The sequence below is a fragment of the Cyanistes caeruleus genome, chromosome 2 (assembly GCF_971803275.1).
Source record: "Cyanistes caeruleus chromosome 2, bCyaCae1.hap1.1, whole genome shotgun sequence".
Lineage (NCBI taxonomy): Eukaryota > Metazoa > Chordata > Aves > Passeriformes > Paridae > Cyanistes > Cyanistes caeruleus.
The window spans coordinates 113,787,211-113,803,648 of record NC_141702.1 but is presented as its reverse complement, the minus strand read 5'-3'; the positions used below and the strand labels follow the sequence as shown (position 1 = coordinate 113,803,648).

At 39.1% G+C, this 16,438-nt stretch overlaps 1 protein-coding gene across 7 annotated transcripts in view; it reads right to left on the bottom strand.

Annotated features, from left to right (window-relative positions):
• Window positions 1-15,128, bottom strand: part of KIF16B (kinesin family member 16B) — a 137,274-nt gene extending 122,146 nt beyond the window's left edge. For all 7 annotated transcript variants that reach the window (XR_015283870.1, XR_015283871.1, XR_002862997.2 and 4 more), the window contains exons 1-2: window positions 14,890-15,128; window positions 869-938 (exon numbers count right to left, since the gene is read on the bottom strand). Coding sequence is in view for 4 of the 7 variants with exons in the window: in XM_023923188.2 (XP_023778956.2) it covers window positions 869-938; window positions 14,890-14,936 (117 nt within the window). In the remaining 3 variants the exon portion in view is untranslated. The remainder of the gene's footprint in view (window positions 1-868; window positions 939-14,889) is intronic.
• Between the last annotated feature and the right edge of the window lie 1,310 nt (window positions 15,129-16,438).

Genomic DNA, 16,438 nt, shown 5'->3' with positions numbered 1-16,438 from the left:
AGTCAGATTATGATTTCAACAACATTGATGAAATTAGGAGGACGTATACCCTTCAGCAAGAAAGCCACATCATAAAACAGCACAGCAGGAATTATCTGGATTTTAGCTTACTACTTCTAACCCCACAGCACATATTTTGTCACAATACTTAGGTTCAGTTAAATGGGTCTATATATCTGTTATTATAATCAGAGATTATCTTACACATATAATTTATAGGAGCCAGAGAGACGTTTGCACTGTGAACAGCATTTCAGTGTAGAGTCATAATTAAAAAGGTGTGACATACCTGCTGTTTAAGGCAATCATCATGTTCAAGACATGACAGCTGACACTGTACTTCAGCAATCCTCACCATGCTCCAAATCATTCTGAAGAAACTACACACTGAAACTCCTTTCCATATATTAGTCATGAGAAACTATCTTGCAAAAAAACAATTTGCTGCACAGGGCTTCTCTTGCTGAGAGAAGTGTTAAAATATACCATCAAAAGGTTATAGCAAATGATGGGTACTTTGGGTTTGGTTCATTTTCATGGGAATTTCAGGAGACTTCTAGAGATGAAATGAAGACTTAATAGCTATCAGAAACATACCTCTATTCTATTGTTTGCTTTCATCTCCCAGCTAAGCAATGACCTGAGTGATAAACCTTGGAAGAAATGATAGAGCCTATCAAGGGGTCTTCAGAAAATCACAGTGTAGCAAGTTAACAGCATAACCTGGTTTCCCCAAAGCATTACTTTAACACTCTATTTTAACAACTAGGGGTTATTGACAACAGTGCAGCAAGCATCACAGTTTTGTCCAGTCATATTTTGGCAGCTATTGAGTTACAACCTCCTTTTATAAATTGTGTTTACTCACCTTTAAGTTTGTGATTGTTGTTTTATTTTTTTCCATTGAAATAATGAACTTTGCATTAAGATCCTTCTCCCTGAAAAAAAAACCAACAAAAAAACCCAGACTTGAGTATGTTTAATAAAACATATCACAGTTATCCAGAGTGATACTTCCACCCATCAGCCTGCCATAGTCAATTCTCAGATTAATTAATTTTTATTTTATTTTTTAATTCTTGTGTCCAATGTTTATTTACTTCTGTGGCATATATTTGAAATACTTGGGCTTGCCTCTAAATCCCTTCATCTAGAAACAGAGCAAAAGCTTGAGGAAATCTGCTTCAGAAATTTAACTCTGCAAGTCAATTAAGTGGTTTGTTCTTAATTGGAAGTACTCTGATCCAAAGCCCAGTTAAGTCAAATATGTGGCTCTAAGGAAGGGCAAAACAGAACACAACAAGGTAAGCCCCAGCTTCTCACCAGCATTCCAGTAGCAGCAGTTCCCATATATCCATATGGTGACAGGGACTGAATGTTTAAACCACAAAACCCTAGTGTTTTAAAACTCTCTTAGAAATCAGGTACTAAACGTGTTTTGAGTTCTGATGCATCATGGCAGTGAAGGAGAGAGTACTACCAACAAAGAATTACATAGGTTTGTGGCTTCCCAAATCACAAGGATTCCAGGAAGGAAAAAATCCAGTTCCAAAAAAGTGTTTTCATGCACTCACATTTATTTCACAATTGTTTCCGACTGTTTTCAAAAATAAAAAAATTTAAAAATTGTAAGCTTGGTGTCTAAAGCCAGCATGTAACAACCTGCTTGCCAGAGATGCAATTTCACTATTGTTAGTCATAAGAGCAATACAGGCTGCTCCTGAATGACAACCTTGAGCATGACACTGCCTGTGCTAATGAAAACATGCACATGGAAAAAAGAGCCACAAGGGAAAGATGTGCAGCACACAAAACCTCACTCTTCAAATGTTGACACACCTGTCCCACAATCATCTGCTAAGTCACCTGACAAACTGGTGTGCCTGACCAGTGCAGAGCAAAGCAGAGGGCTTTAAAGCAATAAAGTGCTGCTTCACCTCATCACACAATATCTCAGCAGCTACTGGATATTCACTTGCAGCAGCACAAAATGCAAAAGAGAAACTTTTTCCCAATAGCAGGTCAACCAAGTTCAGGATTTTAGTGTTTTTCTTCTCATGGTGCACTAGATCAGCCAACTCTGTTCATATTCAGTTTTCCAGCAGAAACAGTAAAGAAAAGCAAAACCCACTTTAAAATCTACATTAATGAATAAAGATTAGGCAAATAAATATACTTAATTAAATATCAACACATTAGGTTATTTTCTAAGCTAATAAAAAGAGAAAATTGTAATAATTACAGCATTAATTATACAACTGAATTTAGATCTACCATGGAAAACTTTGAGGCATGTCTTATGACTACTCCATCTAGATTTAAGATACTGAAACACCAAAATACAGCTACAGATAATAAACAGAGAAATGGAGAAAAGAAATGGTATTTTTTTGCAGGAAATAGATCTCAGCATTGCAGTAATGCAGCCTATGGATGAAGGCTCTGCCAGCATCCACAGGAACTACTTGCCCTACCTCATCCAGAGATGAGCTTCAGCCACTAACCAAAGATTCTGCCCCTGCAAATTCCAGCCTCCATCACAAAGCAATATAAAGGGACCAGCTGCCAAAACTGATTCACAATTAACGCTTTGATGATTTAAGAAATCCTGCTTCCCTCCTGAGCCAAATCTGCTCACACAGCAGTGCTCAGGGACAGCCTCCAGGATGTTCTCACTGCTCTTTCATACACCACGTGGAGCTCCGGAATCACAAGGGAAGGAAACTTACAACCCGTGATCCTGTGACCCCTAACCAAATGACAAAGTGATCATGCAGGCAAGTTTCTTGGCACAGACACCAGAAAATACATCAGCCCAGTGCTGTAATTACCCCTCTAGTGTTGCTCAAATCAGCTAGTCATCCGGCAATTAATTGCAAGGAGGAAAGAGGAATGCAGGAGAAAAAATGAGAAAAACTATTTCAGCTAATACTGACACTCCATTTTAATATAAAACAATGTCAATGCTAGTACCAGATATGCTTAGAAGAACTAGTATCCTTCTCCTGTAATTGACTTGCTAGATGGATTATTTGTGCCAAGTTTTAATAATTTATTCACAAGGGGAATATGGGTTGTGAAAAACTGCCCTAAACTGAAGATGGTTTAGAAGCTGTATCAAAACATGGCAGGTCATGGAAGAATTCCAACAGAGATAGCTCTATGTCAAGCTTCTTCCTCTCCCTCCCTTACATTCCCTGCTTATTTTGAGGGCAAAGGCCAGAGCAGTTTTTGCATCTCCATGGGGATTTAGTTGAAACCATACTACAGACAGCCAAATATTAGCAGTGTCTCCAGATTTCAAGGCAATTTCCAAAGACCCCTGTTCATTAAGTCTCTTACCCACCCCAAAACTTTTTGAAGATTCTCCCACAGAAGGAAAAAGAGCATGAAAAGGTGAAAAAGTACTGTGACCTCAAATCAACAAAGGAAGCTTTAGAAAAAGCTTTATTAATGACCTGCAAAATCTGTTTTGTCTTTTTCAGAGTTTGTTTTTAAGTTCCTTCCTTTAAGGTCTTTCAATGGAAAAGAGTGATTTTTTTTTTATTATTATTAATCCACTCTGTACTATTCAGACATTAGAGCATTTATTATAGTTTAACCCACTAAAAAATCATGAGATTATGATTTCCTTTATGGGAATGTTTGTGATGACCTGTCAAAAATGCCTCAAAAGACAACAGAAAGAATTAAATGCATTTCATCCATGGGGTGGTAGGGAAAAACCTAAAAGCACAGGACAGAAAGTGCTAGTTTTCCTAAAGAGCATTTAAAAAGATCACTTCAGCAAACCTGCAAGGCTGCACAGCCAAGGATACAGCCACTACCTGAACTGCCTGCAGAGCACCTGTTGAAATGGGTGGCCTGTAAAATACACTCTTGGAAATACATTTGACTGTAGAAATTACAGGAAGAGGTTTATACTGAAAAGCAGATGTGTGATTTTGTTTTTCAGCTACCCAAAAACACAGTCTGAAAGTTCATAAAAACAACTCATGCTCAATGGCTTTTCTTTTCAGCAAAGTTCCTTCTACTTCTTATGTTTGCATTTTAGGCACAATGTTAGTTATTTCCTTCTTTATCACTCTTCTTGTTCACTACCAAGGTCTATTTCCGGGATCACAAAGTGAAAGCATAGGATTTGCTTCATAACCAAGAGCATTCAAGGTAAATTTAACTGAAAAATAAGCACAAAGTGTGGCACACAAAGAACCTTTCATTTTCTGGTACCTCGATAGTACAGTAACTGTGTATTTGCCCTGATGTCCCATCAAATTACACAGACCAAGAGGACTTTCCTTTGTCAGCAGTAACTCAAGAGAGGAACACAGATTCAGCTTTATGCTTTTAAAAACCAAGCAAAAACCCTCCTACACAAGAAATTCTTCTTTACTTTCTGTAACTACAAGAAAAGCAAAGTTGTTGCAATACAAAGTATCACACAATTTTTCTTTCCTGTCAGAGGTTTTTGTTTTGGTTTTTTTTAACATCTTCAATGCTTACCAAATAATTCAGTAGAAAATACACTTTTTAAAAATGCAATTCAGTATCTCGGCACAGTTAAAAACTGGTAGTCTGTAAATAAAATATCTTCATCACTTTTTGTGGGTTTTTTTCCCATAAACATCAATAACAAGTACTTTGAATGTCATGGTGGCTGAGACCTAAAACCAGAACAAATCAAGCAATCTGACCTAGTCACACCATTCTGGAAATCCACTGTGGTTTGGGTTACTGGTACTACATGATTACACTGCATGAAAACCACAGCTGTCTCCACAGCAGAGCAGTAGCACAGCATATCCTAAGCACCCTGAGACCATGAGAGAAAAAAGGTGAATGAATCTCTCTGAATGCTGATCTCCAAGTGACGCCATGGTGTTGACTGATATGGCTACAAGGCCATAATTAAATGGTTGAAGCCATCTTTACACGAACATGTTAAAGATAACACCTATACATTGTGCATCAAGCAGCACAACTGCAGTCACAAGTCCTTCAGACTCAATTTGAAAGGAGTCCTCAGGCATCCAGTGACAGCTGATAAGGGTGGCAGCTTCGCTCTTGCTCAGGAGAGCTCTGGAGGCTCCTTGACAGCTGCCCAGTTTCTTTGACAGCACATCTTCATTATCTTCAAGACCTCTACTATGCTGTCAAACCCAGCTGACATTACCAAACAGATTCAAAAGCCCTAAATGAGCCCAGGCTGGCTGACAGATGAGCTGTGCCAGCTTCTTGAGCTTCACCTCACTTTCAGACAGACAAGAAAACAGAAGAAGAATCTCCTGGGGATTGAAATTAAAATAAACAGCTTTCTAATGATCAGATTGCATTTGTCTCAGTAAGAAACAGAAACTCTGTACCTATTTGGTACTTTAAAAGAGAATTTTATCCTAAATCAAGTTTTGTATGGGCACAGGGTTTTCTGATCAACAGAATCTTCATAATTTGCTGGGACAGATTCATGATGGTACCCCCATTCCCTTCTACTGGCTTAAAAAAAAAAAATAATAATAATAAAAAAAAAGGTTAACTTTGAAAAGAATTAAAAGAGTCTGCTAGTCTCAGGACTTTCTCCACTGTGCAGCTGAAACCAGAACAATAAATCCAGTGACAGAGAATGCGGACACAAGGGAAATCTTGTATATGTCATGAAACAGAAATGATCTCTAAGTCTATTCTAGTACACACGTATTGGTTCTTGTATGAAGGACAGCCTAGATTAAACGATTTTAGCCATAGGTATAAATTTTAACATCAGCACTGAAAGTCAGCAATTTAATATACTGCAGTAAGGCTCCTAAAATATGAACATACAGGTGTCCTTGTGTTGTCTTCTCTCAAATGATATCCAGTGTTCTTGGGAAAACCATGCACACTCACAGTAACACAGATTGATCACTATATTAAATCATGTATCTGACCTGGATTTTAAATTTTTTTTAATAATATTTTAGGTAGCTCCACCTCCCAAGAACTCAGATCACAACTGGTAAGTGGCCACATATGCAAATTTTTAAATCATACACAATAGCTAACTTAATGTTATTGTATCTACACACACCATGATCAATAATCTCCCAATAACCTGGAAAAGGTTTAATCTTTAATTAGAAGACTACCTCAACAGTAACTTTCCTGCTTTGCCTGCACACTGACCAGGTTCAGTAATGGTCTTACCAGCGGGAACTACTCCTACACAGCTAAAGTTTAAGATAGCCACATGTGAATCCTCCTCTTACACATTTCTGATAGAAGCCTTTAAGAAAATGTAGCAAAAGCCTATCTTTGGCAAAAGCAACATAAAATATAATCTCAAAAAAAACTGTTTGATGTGAATGACATTCGGGAATTCTCTTGTAACTATTATACCACTACGAAGGTTATCTAGGACTCCTGGATTTCAGTCCATGTGATACTTTGTGTACTTGTTTTTAATATCTTGTTTCTTCCAATTTGTTCTTTTATCCCTACTACCCCAAGTCAAAGATATTACTGTCTTAACCTCTTGTGTAGAGTAAAACATGATTCAGAAATTCAGTTTCCCTGCAGTGCCCTCGTCTTTTGGGGTAGGAAGTCCTTAAATTAGAAACTCAGGGAAAAAATTGTGCCTGACTTCATGGCCCTTTTAGCTCCTCAAGTAATCCATAAGGCTTTTCTTCTGTCATTTTTTTTCCTTTTCTGAGACACAAAGAAACATCTGGACTGAACAACAAATGAGTTCTGTTATCTGAGCACAAATATCTTTCCAATGTGTAAGTATACAGAAGAATTATGGGTGTACTCCAAGTTTCTGCATCTCACTATTGCTTTGTATTTACAATACAAACTCTTTGGAGAAGAGTCTTCATAAAACTAATATTTGAAGTGTCTGACTCTTCAACAATAAGAACTTCAGCCCATCAGCAATAAAGATGCTGAGTGCCATCTATGCACTCTTTCTGTTAAATAACTCTGAAAAACCCTCACTCAGTAAATAACCCTGGCTTTGTACTCATAGTCTCTGCAAAATAGAGTACTTTGCTCTTCAATCAGCTGTTCTCACCAACAATACCTGCCTTTCAGACACTCAGACTTCTAAGAGTCTTCAAGTCCAAGGGCTCAGTTAGGTTAGATGAGCTGAGTTCTAATCCCATTTATTTCATAACTAGTCTTAATTTCAAATAAACAAAGCCTGAAAAACAAACAGACTCATCTCTCACTTCAATTTATCAGGAAAGATACAATTCAGAGAGACTTACCTTTTTTTCTTCTGGTCTCAGGGAATTGTCAATAAAAAGCAGAAGTTAAAAGGATTTTTTTGTTTATCATTTCAGTGATGTAACACGCATAGGCAACCTGGCAACATGTTTGATAATACTAAAATAAAGGACTTGGAAAACACTATTCTAAAACTAGACTTTTAAGTTCAAAATGCTTAAGACTAGTAAGTTTTGGGGATTGCAAGCTGTAAATGAGGCCAGTCTAAACAGGCTGCCCCACATGTGTTCATCCATGCTGCCACTGTGCTCCAGCCCTGCTGGCACTGTGCTATACAGGGAGACAGACAAAACAAGGTAATGATTGTGACAAATCTACACGCTTGAAAAACTTTCCAAGTATTTGCATTAAAGCACAAAAGAGGACAGGAAAAAAAGCACATGTAAGCAGAGGCTGTAAGTGGGCCATCCTGACTTCTGATGGTTTATGGAAAATTAACAATCACTCCCAGCTATTAACTCTTCAGTTAGTGGGAATCCAGTACTTGGCTGAAACTCACTGGAGCTTCTTCTGCAGCAGACAAGTCCACTCCAGGTCTACTGCTCACCAACATAAGGATAAAGCTCTGCCCCTGGGGACTCTCCCTCCTGATCCATCTTCTTAGATACATGAAAAGAGCAAGATCCAATTTTAAAGACTGCATACCCCATTTATTCTCACTTCTGCGTATAAAGCTGTGCAAAATCCACTGAAGAGGAGGTCTGAGATAGAATAGCAAGCACAGGAGCTACTTAACAGTCAACCTAGGTCTAGTCTCACCTTGCCATTGAAGTAAGATTTCCTCTAATTACTTTCTTAAAAAGTATTAGCTCTATCCAGCTGCCTGAGCTTTCATTCCCCGCAGGAGATTCTTACACAACCTGCACTATCTCACCAGCAGTAATTCCTTAGATACTATTTAAGCTGATCCATTATTAGCTTCATTCCACTACTTTGCAGATATTAAGAAGGAGCCATAACTAAGAATTTAATTTATCTTTTTAGCATTTAAGCCCTGAAAACATGTCTAGATTTGCATCTCCTAACCTACTCTGGTAGTCATAACACACAGAGTGCACATATAGCTTGATAGTCTTTGAATCAAGGACTCACATCATTTTTGTTGATCTTTTCCAATGTAATTCAGATAATAAGGTTCAAGATGAAAGATTTTGAAAAGGATTTTGAGAAAGAAACAGGATTTTGAGATATTAACACAGGGGCTTGCTGGAGGAAGCACCAACCACAGCTTCAGTGTTTGGCTCTGGAATGTATTTGCAAACAAGGATTACACTGAGAGTGCAGCACACTCCTTAAGTTCAAATCCATTGCTTCTAAGCAGAAAAACTTAAAAAAATAACCACCAAGAGAAAAGACACAGAAAAAAGAGGAAAACAAGTCATTAACATTCAAAGACTATGTACTTCAGCACAGGTGAGAAACTGTAGAGAAACAAACACCATAGAGTGCTGACATTCTCTAGTGCTAAGCCTCTAAGTTTCAGCTCCCTAAGTTTCCCTGACCCCTAAGTTCCAGCTCCCTTGAGCACTACTGACATTTGCTATTGTGGAAAAGCCTAAGGAGAGTCCAACAAGTTTCTCTAGAATATCCTGACCTGTAGCATCCAAATTCCCAGCCAACTCTCATCCTTGCTGATGGCTTCTTTATTTGATTTGAACTTCTTATTTTAGAAAAGGACACTCTCCTCAGACCCTGCTCCTTAACCCAGCTGTCCAGTACTGTGTTTTACCACCCTTTACCAAACACATGGCTAGACCACCTTCAATTTATGTTCTTCAGAAGAGCAACTGTTCTGCTTTACACTTGCAATGCTCTCCTTAAACTCCTGAGTAAAATAACTTGGGTGGTTTTTTTCCTCACTTCCCAACTGTTTCTTCCATTCCTACATAAACAGACCTGAATTATTAATCTACCACTATTTACTAGTCTTACACCAAAAAAAAGGGCCTTAAAATGGATTGACTATAAGATTTCTGACAGCTCTTATACATGACAACCAAGACTTTTCTGTAAGACCACTAGGCTTTTTAATTTTATTTTCTAGTCCTTCAAGTCAATGCTCTGCTGTGATCAAGTTGTTGCTTCTACTTCAGTTGCTTCATCAGTAGGTTCTCCAGCCCTTCCTAATTTTTCTAATGGTCTGTCTCAAGTTTTACATCTTGAACATGTGGCCACACAAAAATCATGTCATTTCAACTATAGGGTAAAACACAGATCAGATTCCCCACTTTGTAATCCACAACTGAACAAGTACTAGGTAGTGATTATTAAGGAGAGATGACGATGTTGTCAGGCTGATGTTCACTCCTCTGCTCCTCCCTGTAGCAGAGAACCTATCCTAAGAAGATTCATGACCATACTGTAGAATAGAAATCTTCCTACAGTTCGTTCCTTTTGAAGAGGTGAGAGATAGAAAGTAAAAGCATTTCTTGATATATCATATACAATTAAGAACACTTTTTCTTTCAGACTTCAAGTGCTCTTAGTATCATGATCCAGGAACTTGGATCAGTCTACACCGTTACGCACTGGTCCAGTCCTAACAACAGAAGCAGCACACTGATGAAGGGACTTACATGTACAAATATGTATAGCTTGCTTACAGGTAGAGAAATGTATTTACTTTGAAAAAAAGGAAAAATCTGCCAGAGGTTATTAAATATGTTCAAGGTTCTGAACACAATATATTGCAAGGTAAAAAAGCCACATTCAGAACAGTTAGTTCATCTTGCCAACTCAGCATCAAAGTAAATTTTTCCTGGATTCAAACTCAACCGCATAAAAAGATGGATGCAAGACAGATACACATTCACCCCAAGCACACCAGAGCCTCACCATATGCTCAAGGATCTTTCAACTTCTTTTTATAGTAGAGAAATTGTTCATGATTATAAATCAAATTACAAGCACCACTTTTAAACTGAAAGTTCCAACAGTTACCAGAGGAAAAAACAAACTCAGCTTGCAGATAAATGGCTTATCCTCATTGGTACAGTAGTTCGGAAAGTGACAGTATTGCAACATTTGGCCATGTTTAAGCTCTGACTTATGTATCTGAGATCACTCTGGACACCTCTTAAGAGCAACAACCAGCAATCAGTGTTAGGAAACAGATGCAGTAAAAATTTCCCCATGTACTTCAGAGACAGATATGATACTCAGCTATGAGTGTCCTTCCTTCTAATCACTCCATCCTTCCTCATTCCACCTGTGATACAATGATGTTATACACATTTTGTCAAAACACTCTCTCTTTATAAGCTCATGAAAATTAAAAATCTATGCAGTAACTTGAAAATGAAAAATACACAGTAACTCATACTTTAAACTTGTAATTTATGAGACACCAATTCATTTCCTCTTCCCTGCATTGACAATCTTATAACACATTTTCCATGCATGTTTTTTGCTTCTATTCTCAATTCTAAAGCGTGGATATTTAATTATAAATTTCATACTCCCAGTAAGTTCCTACCTAAATCACTTGTAAACATTTAGAATGGAAATTAAGAATTCAGCTGGCTCTTCACTGTTTGCCTGTTTATTTCTTTTTCCTGCTACAAAAACACTCCAGTCATAAGTTCCTTGTAAAACAAAACAGCTTCCTTTATATCTCTGTCTTTGCATTGTTCTATTAACTTGAACTGTTGAAAAGTCTGCTATTGATACTACAGCCTGGATTGTGCAAGCAGATATTTTTAAAGATAAGACACTGGTCGTAAATTTCCCACGGTACTCTGCCTGCAGCTCTACATGCAGAGGAGTTGCTTAGACTTACAGGCATAACCAAGAAGTTATCCAAGAGGGACAACCTTACACCTAATGAATAATCACACAGACTGTATTTGTGGATTAAAGTATCAGATCTTATCCCAAACAAATCCCAGAGTCACACAAAAGCTGTCTCTAAGCAATAGAACATACTTTCTCTGTCTCCCCACTATCAAATAGAAAAGCTTTTAATCTTCATGCTATAATTGTGAATGGCTGCATAACCAAATAGAGCACTACTGTGTCTGGCAGGCTCTTCTGCCATCCCCATTGGTCACTTCTATTTGGAGAGCAAATCCAAGGAGTCTGTGCATGCAGGAGAAAAAACTCTGATCATTTAAACATGAAATCAAATTAGAATTTCTATTTCATTACACTGGAAGTAATAAGAGCCATGAAAAAGTCTAGGCAACTCATTTAAATGAGTATCTAAAAATGCTGAGAGCACTAGGGAAGCACAGAGAGGAATTTACTGCAGTGCAGCCCCATGTGCATCTTTGAACATCTGAGTGCAGACCCCTGTCCATCTCTGCAGGTAAGGACAGTATGTTTAGTTTGTTCAGCCAGTTACATATAATAATTAGTTTATGCAAATACAAGAAACAGATGAAAAGGGTTAAAAATCCGAAAAAGGTGGCATCCCTCTGTTACTTCATGAGTTAAAAGCCAAACAGAACAGAGCTATTAAGTGTAAGAAATTGAGAGCCATTTACTTTATGTAAACTAAAAACATGACATGAAATGGAAGTAAGAAAATACTACTCACTCTTTCTTCTTTAAAGACTTTGAACAGAAGAACATTAAGTGGTGCATTTATTTGAACTGTGCAGATGCTATGCATAATACAAACAGAAAGCCAGAATTAGGTGGGGCTTATCAGAATCCCAGATACCACACTATGCAGAAGACAGTGACTAGTAACCAGTCACCCAAAGTCACCTGTTCAGAATGTGAGCAAACAGTGGCTCAAATCTGATGACACTTCTCAAGAATCCCATCTCCAGAATGTTTCTAGCGACTGTGCTGGAAAATGAACCTTAGAAATCATGGTGTCCAAATCCATTACCTTGCCAAAGCAAAATACATCAAACACCCAAGCCCACTTCCCTGCCAATTTCTATCTGATGACAAAAACCAAGGCTTCAGCCAGCTGGCAGGTTTTTTGCTGCCTTTAGAGAAACTTACAGCTATAAGCATAGACTTAAAGGCTGTCATGGCAATTCAGTGTTGAATGAGGGAAACCAAATGACAGATGGAGACCCACCAAGTAACTGAACTTTCTAAGCTCATGCTACAACTGGTTTCAAAGCAGTAACTGCAAAGCCATTAGACATACATTTATTACATTATGCAGAGATAGAGTCAAAATATTTCTATGTAACATCTGTGTATCACAATTTGGGATGTTACTCCAAGAAGAATGGTTAAGGACTTTAACACTGCCACTGAATTTTTTCCAGGTCAAGTCAGAGAAAATGAAGACTAAAAATAAACCACAGAAGAATTAAAAAAAAATAAAATTGTTAGCTAAGCAATGCAACAGTAAGTAATCCTTAAACAACCCTCTCCCCATCATGTTTCATTCCAAAATCCATGTTCATGACTTATTACACAATTAGTAGTGCTGTGACACCACACTGTGCAACTGCTCCATAATGAGTCTTCCTATACCCATTCATCACCTGTGTCTTCTCTAATTAAAAATGACTCATGAAATAAGCTGCATTATATTATTAAACTTCAAACAAACCAAAGCAAACTTAACTAAATTAAATTTAACTCCATACATACATACAGTATCATGTTAAGGATTTTGAAATTAAGTGCTGAAGAATGAACACCTGGTTGTAAAGTTCCTCTGAATGGGCAGAAAGGCTCTTCCTCTGTAAAATCCTCCAGGGACCCAAAAAGGCAAAGGGAGCACAGCTGAGAGAAGACACATGCAAGGGAACACTTGCCAAGGTGCCCCTGCCTTGGCAGGAGGGCTAGAACAGATGATCTCCAGGGACCAATTCCAACTCCAACAATTCTGAGAAACCACTCAGAAAAACATGATTACTGCTCCTAGCGTACAGTTCACCATGCCTTTCCTATTGCAACAGGAAAAGCTATTGGATCCTCTTAGGCTTAGGAGCTCAGTTTTACAAAACACAGCATGAGTCCAGCAGTGACAGATAGAGAAGGAACACCAGTGACCCCAGTGCTGGGTTCCACACCAAACACCAACTGTGCCTCTGGAAAAAATCAGTACTTAAAAGCAACATTCCAGGGCACTAAATCCAGCTTCCTTGTAATGTTTCATAAATTTCTAACATCATCCCATAAACTCCAAGGTTTTAGGAACTTAAACTGGCAGGCTCTTCACAGTTTGCACGGTCAGACATCAGTTTTCAGAGAAAGCCTGTGTGTTGCCACACATCTGTGACAAAGACCATTTTCTCAGCTTGCCCCTTGGACCACACCAGGCCTCTGTCTGCCCTGTTCTTAGGTTTGTCCCTTTCCATTGTATCACAAACCATTTTCGTCAGTTTCTTGGTATGTTCAGATCCAGCCCCATCCAAGTTATCATCCCACAATAGAGACACCAGGTCCAGAGTCTTTGTCTGATGTTCCTTTACTGCAATACTTGCAAACATCCACTCACAGGTCACTGTGTTACCACTGCCTGTCACAACCACCAGTCTTCTCTTCTGCCATGTGCTTTCCATTTCTGTGTCTCTTTTGTCTCTTGGCAGATCATACCTACAATCCTGCAAAACTTCTCCATGCTACCAAAACATTGCACATAATAAGTCTTATTAATACCCTGAAGACCTATGCTAACTGTTGCCAGATATTCTTAAAGGAAAAGTGGAGTGTATATATAGAATAATTTTAAATTTTTTTACGAACTACTTGAGGGAGAGGGCAGGGGGAAACAAGTGGGTGTGACAAGATTATTCACCAACCCAGACCTCCAACCACACAGCTCCATCCACCTAATTTATTCAAAACCAACCTGCAATATTTTCCCTTTCCTACCTTCATCAGCTCTAAGATTTGTCACTCCCTTACTGAAAACAACAAGATATTGAGCAGGTTTCAGAATGTGGCAAATTGTGTGTTTTAAACACCTGAATCAGATCAAGTGAGAGGAACAGTGGGAGTCTGATGGGCTGCCTGTGCTTTAGGCCACTTTTCTTTTGAACTGGCTACATCACTTCAGAACAAGGGAAGAGGAAGAGCACTGGCAGTAAAATCAGATGGGTTTCCACATATGTTCTTAAATATGTTCTTAAATTAGACCATTAACTCTATGTCTGATCTATATATATACACCTATATATATATATATATAGGGAGAGAGATACATATTTTGAGCACAAGCTGATAACCTTCAACCATAATGGCTCCAAATGAGCTAGACAACAATCTCTCTCTCTCAAGCAGGTAGGAAAGGCTGCTGTTTCCAGATAAAGTAGGTTTCTTTCACGCTTTAGAAGCCTGACTATACATCCTTGGCAGGTCCCTCCTCTTAGAGAGTTTTGTATCTTCATCAGAGTAACTTTTCCGTCATTACTGAAGGACCAAAGCAATGCTTCAGACCATGACAAAGTGAACTTCCCGGGCAAAGACCCGCTCCTCTCCGCTTCACCCGGGAACAACTTCCCAACTTTCCGGGAAGGAGAAGCGCTCCTAGCAGTCGCTCCTGCTGGGCAGAGAGGCTCAGCCGAGCGCCGGGAGCCCCTGAATTCCCGGCAGAGCTCCGCCTCCGCCGCGGCTGTCACAGCCCGCAGAGCCGGGACACGGCGTTCCTCGCACCCCTGGTGAGCGACACCGGCTCCGGAGCGGAGAAGACCGGGACGGCCCCTCACTCACCTGCGGTTCATTGGCCGCACTCGCACGGCCACCTTCACGGAGGCCATGGCTCATCTCCGCCGGGACCAGCTGTCCCCCGCCACCTCCCCGCGCCCCGCCCGCCGCCGGGACCGAGCGAGGCCACCACCAGCCTAGGCCGTGTCGCTGTGGTGACCGCCAGCCTGCCCCAGCGGCGCTACGGCGGCCGCGCACGGACAGAACGCCCCTCGCCGTTCGTCTGCCCGGCCGCGCTGCAGGGCTGAGGGAGGAGGAGGAGGAGGAAGAGGAGGAGGAAGAGGAGGAGGAAGAGGAGGAGGAGGAAGAGGAGGAGGAGGAAGAGGAGGAGGAAGAGGGGTAGATACTGTGGATGGTCGTATGTGAATTTCTCCATAGAAATTGAGAAATATATGTATTTATTTAAGGAGCGTATGCTCCTATACCTACATATATACACACACACACACACACACGCGCACACACACACATATAAATATATATATATATATACACATATATAAACTTATATATTTTATATATATAAAGATATAATATTATCATGTATAGTATATATTATTATATATTAGATAATATTATATAAATATAATTATAATATTATAATGCATAATATATATATACATATACACATATATACATATATACACACACATATATATACATATACATACATATATCACAGAATCAGAGCTTCAATTAGGTTGGAAAAGAATTCTGAGATCATTGAGTCCAACCTTTGACTAAACACCATCGTGTCAATTAGACCAGGGCATGTCCAGTCGTTCCTTAAACACCTCCAGGGGCAGTGACTCCATCACCTCCATGGGCAGCTCATTCCACTGTGTAATCACCCCTTCTGCAAAGAAACTTCCTGAAGTCCAACATGAACTGCCCCTGGTGTGGCTACAAACCAAAAAAGGGCCAACCCTCACCTAGGTACACTTGGTTATACAACCAGTTTGTTTTATATAAGCACATATGTGCATATATACACACATATACAGAAATGGAAATGGAAATAGAAATAGAAATAGAAATAGAAATAGAAATAGAAATAGAAATAGAAATAGAAATAGAAATAGAAATAGAAATAGAAATAGAAATAGAAATAGAAATAGAAATAGAAATAGAAATATCTCCCCATTATACATAGAATTTTTTATACATGGGGTTATAGATATATTTTATAGAGAGGGCACATATTTATTTTATACACATATATCTATGTATAAGGTAGATGGCTATGTATTTCTATTTATCTATGTATCTATATGTCATTTATATCTACATGTATCGATGTGTTTCTACATATAGCACAGAATTGTTAGGGTTGGAAGGGACCTCTGAAGATCACCCAGTTCAGCCACCCCACCAAGGCAGGGTCACCTAGAGCAGGTGACACAGGAACACATCCAGGTGGATTAGGAGTATCTCCAGAGAGGGAGACTCCATGCCCACCCTGGGCAGCCTGTTCCAGTGCTCTGCTACCCTCAGAATGAAGTTCTTCATGTTAAGCTGGAACTTCTTGTGCTTTAGTTTGTGGCCATTGCTCCTT